At 42.1% G+C, this 4,676-nt stretch overlaps 1 protein-coding gene across 1 annotated transcript; it reads right to left on the bottom strand.

Moving 5' to 3' along the window:
- Window positions 1-310: 310 nt before the first annotated feature.
- LOC125225360 lies at window positions 311-4,456 on the bottom strand. The gene is made up of 2 exons (XM_048129069.1): window positions 849-4,456; window positions 311-697 (listed from the first exon to the last, which is right to left on the bottom strand). The coding sequence occupies exons 1-2, from the start codon at window positions 4,437-4,439 to the stop codon at window positions 311-313; spliced, it is 3,978 nt and encodes a 1,325-aa protein (XP_047985026.1). The 5' UTR covers window positions 4,440-4,456.
- Window positions 4,457-4,676: the final 220 nt, after the last annotated feature.

Here is a 4,676-nt window from a genome sequence, read left to right as displayed (position 1 = left end):
TACTTGATAGGTTGATTTAAGAGTTAACTCAAAGACGTTCTCGAGAAATACTTGCTTTATTGTAATGATTGTACTGTCTAGACAGAATAGAATCGAATGAATAGAGTGCAATAAAAGAGAGTAGGCATTTACCTAATTGTAGTGTTTATATACAAATTAAATGCTGATGGTGCAATCAATCACATGACTGGTAAAAACAATAATCACATGATTCTTTACTCGATGACGCATGTGCAATTTACTTGTACATATTCCGGGGGCGGTTGAGAGGAGAGGGAGATGCTGCTAAAAAACATGATAAACATTAAATCTAACTAAAAGTAACTACTTTAAATGAAGGGGATGTCGCCTTGTCTAATCGCGAAGGATTTGACGTGTCGCAGTGACCTTCATCGCTGAGTTGGTGCGCCTCGGTGACGACGACGGAGCGCGGCGACGCGCGGGGCGGGGGCGGCGTGGCGGCCGGAGGTTCCTCGGCGATGTGTCGGGACGGCGTAGGCGGCATTTTCCCGAGCGTTCGTCGTATTATGATAAATAATGCTGTAGTTCCGATTACTCCAAGAATCACGTATATCATGGCGTAGTGATGAATATCGTGATATGATATGGTCTCGGCGTTAACTTCGGTGGTCTTCAATTGTTCAATCTTTTCTCCAAGTTCGCTAGTTTCCCTTTGTAGATCTTCAGATTCGTTTTTCTGTTGGAGGAGGTATGGTAATATTGATTACGTGATTTATAGGTGCCATAATAGGGATGTATAAATCAGGTTTCATTTTAAGCTCAGACCAGTGAGGTTTATGTGGAAAAACAGAGAAATTATTAGTCTTAATAATGCAGCCATGACCTACGTTTATAAGTCCGGCATTCGTCAGCTGGTGCGCGGTGACTTGATCCGCGCACAATGTTCGAACTTGACACTGTGCACAACAAAAATAAATATAGGTATTTAGAGCGTTACTTTCGATCCAATTATTTGTGCATGTCGTGCTGGCAGTCTTGCATCCCGATTTGTCTGATTCACAAAAACTGTTGTCGCCTTTCAATTGATAGACTGGTTTCTTGATGTAGCAGAAATAGGAATCTGATGATATTGTGCAAGCTCTGATATCATTTTCTGAGACAGGAATATACATGTCTTTTTTCATGTTTATGGAGACATACTCCGATACAGGTATAACAGCGGTTATCTTGTTTCCAGTCCTTTTGGGTATCGGAATAATCCTTAGAAGTTCATAAATATCTCGGCTAACTAGAGGCAGCCTTATCTCGAAAATAAGTACGTCGTCCATCATCCTTGCCTTTACTTTCAACAGGTTGTATATCTTGCGTAGATCCGTGTGTAAGTTGTCAATAGGCAGGGACACGTCTCTTGGTAGATTGCTTGCAACGGCGCTTAACTCATTAATAAGTTGTTCCGGAGTGAGCACGTGTGGGTTAAAACGTCCTTGGTGGATGTCGGTGACGGTGTCCAATAACATGTCCTGCATTCCCTTTAAGTTGTGGAGCATATTACTTGCGATAATAGTTCCTAAGTTGAAGTCATTAACAATGTTGTTAGTTTCAACCTTGTGTTGTAAATTCTTGAACGCTTCTTCCAAATTGTTCATATGTTGATTTATCATTTTATGCTGTTGATTCATTGTATCTTCGCTACGCTTTAATAAATTATATTCCGCTTCGACTACGGAGGTTTGATTTTTCCAAAGTGAAGCCATGTGCTGAGCGTTGTGTTGTAAAAGTGCAATATCTCTTCTATATTGTTCGGCGAATCGTGCATCTAATACGCCAAATAGGCTATTAGCTAAGTAACCGACACCGTCGGCAAGGCCGCGGCGGGTTCGTAGTGTTCGTAGCGATGATTGTCGGGTGCTCGAATGCTGACTGAGTAATATTTCATTATAGTACTCAAGTTCGGAGAATCCATGACGAAGTTGTAGTAATATTACGTCACAGTGGACTTGTGTCTTGATAGTTGCGCATGTATCTTTTAGAAATCGGCTGTATTTTTGTAATGCGTTTGTTGCGTCCCAGTAAGGTTCCATGTTGTAATAGACGACCAGCTTCCATTCATCTCTAATTAGCAACATGTTTGCTAATTTATCAAAATATAGCCCTTGTGTTTCACGAAATGGTATGATGTTGACATCGCACTGACCGGTTGTGAGGCATGATAAAAGTAGTAGTAATACGGCGAATATTGATGACAATGTGGCCTTGTTTGCCTTCGGTTTTTGATAACTTCTTGTCGAGTTTTGCTTATCGGTATCTCGCTCAGGTAGAGAGTTACTTTGATGTATTCTGGGCTCTTCTTCGGTGTGCTCTAACAAAAGGGAGAGCTTGACTACTGGGCGCTTCAGTGTGCCGTTTTTTGTTTTGAGTGTAACAACCCTTACATATCCGTCTTGTCCCGGATGTAGCTCTATAACTCTGCCCATTGCCCACTTGCCGGGCGGCAGGTTATCGTCATGAATAAGCACGACGTCATTGATGCTGATGTTGTCTTGTGACTTTTTCCATTTACTTCTTGAGTTTAACAGTGCTAGGTATTCAGAACGCCATCTCTTCCACAAGTCTTGAAATATTTTCTGAGTGAGTTGCCATCGGGTACGCAAATCTCTTTCTGTTTCGATCAATGTTAAAGTGGGTCCGCTACTGAGAAAATGGGAAGGAGTCAAATAGTTGATGTCATCAGGATCTTCAGATATAGCGCATAGTGGTCTCGAATTCATGCATCCTTCGATCTGAGCTAATAAACTGCTGAATTCTTCATAAGTTAGTTTTTGCTCTCCGATGACACGCTTCAGGTGGTACTTGAAAACCTTAACACAGCCTTCCCATAATCCTCCTGCTGAAGGCCATGCGGGTGCATTGAAGTGCCAGGTGATTCCCATGTCTGATATTGCTCCCTGACATTCGGTGTTCACGACATTTTGGATTTCAAGGTATTCTTCCTTAAGTATCTTGCTAGCCTTAAGGAAGTTTCTTCCATTATCGCTGTAGATGTGCAGCGGAGTTCCTCTTCGAGCAGCCATTCTGCGCAAAGCTGCTATGAAAGCTGATGCTGTCATGTCAGATACCAGCTCGAGATGGACAGCTTTTGTAGCCATGCAGACAAACACGCAAACGTATCCTTTAGTGGTCTTGATACCGCGACCCTTGTTGGCTTTAAGGAATACGTGGCCGGTGAAGTCTACGCCAGTATGTTCAAAGGGACGAGATGGATTGCTTCTTGCTGCAGGTAAATCCCCCATGATTTGATTTCGCATGTTTGCTTTTTGTTTCTTGCAGATTACGCAGTGACGAATAAATTGTTTGGTGGCGCTGTTGCCCCCAACGATCCAATATTTATTTCGTATGAAGTTTAGGGTTGTTCGCGCAGGGCCATGAAGAGCCATTTTATGTGCGTGGTCTATGATAAGGCTAGTCAAGCGATGTTTATGCGGTAAAATGATTGGGTGTTTCATGTCAAACGTAATGTACGCGTTTCTCAATCTTCCCTTGACTCGTAGGACGCCTTCTTCGTCTATAAATGGACACAAATCGAGTATGTTGCTCTTAGTCGAAATTGGTCGGCTTTTCTTCAATTCTTGGTATTCTTCTTGAAATTCGGTTTTTTGGACTCGCTTGATAATTAAGGTCGATGCTTCTCGTAGTTCGGATAAATGCAGATAATTACTAGATTTTCTGTCTTGCTTTTTTGATATGAATCGGCGGACCCAGGCTAGTACATGTATTAGTTTTGAGAATGAGCTGTATTTGTTTATTAGTTGGTCGATGAGATTGTCTTCTGGTTCAGCATTTACCGCAACGTGCACTTGTGGTATATTTTGTTCTTCGTGGGTTGGGTAGTTCATTTGTTTATCGTATTTATCTGCTTGAAATGTCGGCAACCAGGTGGGCCCTTGCCACCATAAAGTATGTTGTTTTAGTTGTGACGCGGTAAGTCCTCTGCTTGCGCAATCCGAAGGGTTTTCTGCCGATTTAACGTAGCGCCAGCACTCGGGAGGGATGACTTCTGTGATTTGTCGCACCCTGTTGGCGACGAATGTATTCCAGCGGTTAGGATCGCCTTGCAGCCAACCCAAGACTGCGGTTGAATCCACCCAACCATAGACCTTGATATTATGGTTGTTTAAACATTGCTTTATCTTAATCATTAATTTGGCAAGAAGATGGGCTCCACACAATTCTGCTCTTGGCAATGTGACAGTTTTGCTATTCGGCACCAGTCTTGATTTTCCAGCTAGTAAAACGATTTTCGTCTGGCCTTCTATGTTTATTTTGCAATAAATGACGCACGCATAAGCTTGCGGCGTCGCGTCACTGAATGCATGTAACTCGATATCGCTGACGACGTGAGTGCCGATCCATCTTTCTATTTTGAATGTGTTTATGTTATTGTTTATGTCTTCTTTAATAATTTTCCATTCCTTATGCATGTCATTAGGTATGTTGTCATCCCATTTTAGAGGAGTTGTCCACAAAAGTTGAAAAAGTAGTTTCAGTTTAGTAGATAGGGGGTGAGCCAACCCAAAGGATCGAATAATTTGGAGATTTCTGATAATAGCTGACGTTTTGTTGTGTTTTGTGCGACGTCCGAAGTTGCTTCCAATTTAGATTCAAAATGAAAGATGTCTTGAGAAGGGTCCCATTGGAGTCCTAATGTTATTCTTGAT

Source organism: Leguminivora glycinivorella, chromosome 1, assembly GCF_023078275.1.
Source record: "Leguminivora glycinivorella isolate SPB_JAAS2020 chromosome 1, LegGlyc_1.1, whole genome shotgun sequence".
Lineage (NCBI taxonomy): Eukaryota > Metazoa > Arthropoda > Insecta > Lepidoptera > Tortricidae > Leguminivora > Leguminivora glycinivorella.
The sequence above is the reverse complement of the archived record's forward strand: the minus strand, read 5'-3'. Positions and strand labels throughout refer to the sequence as shown.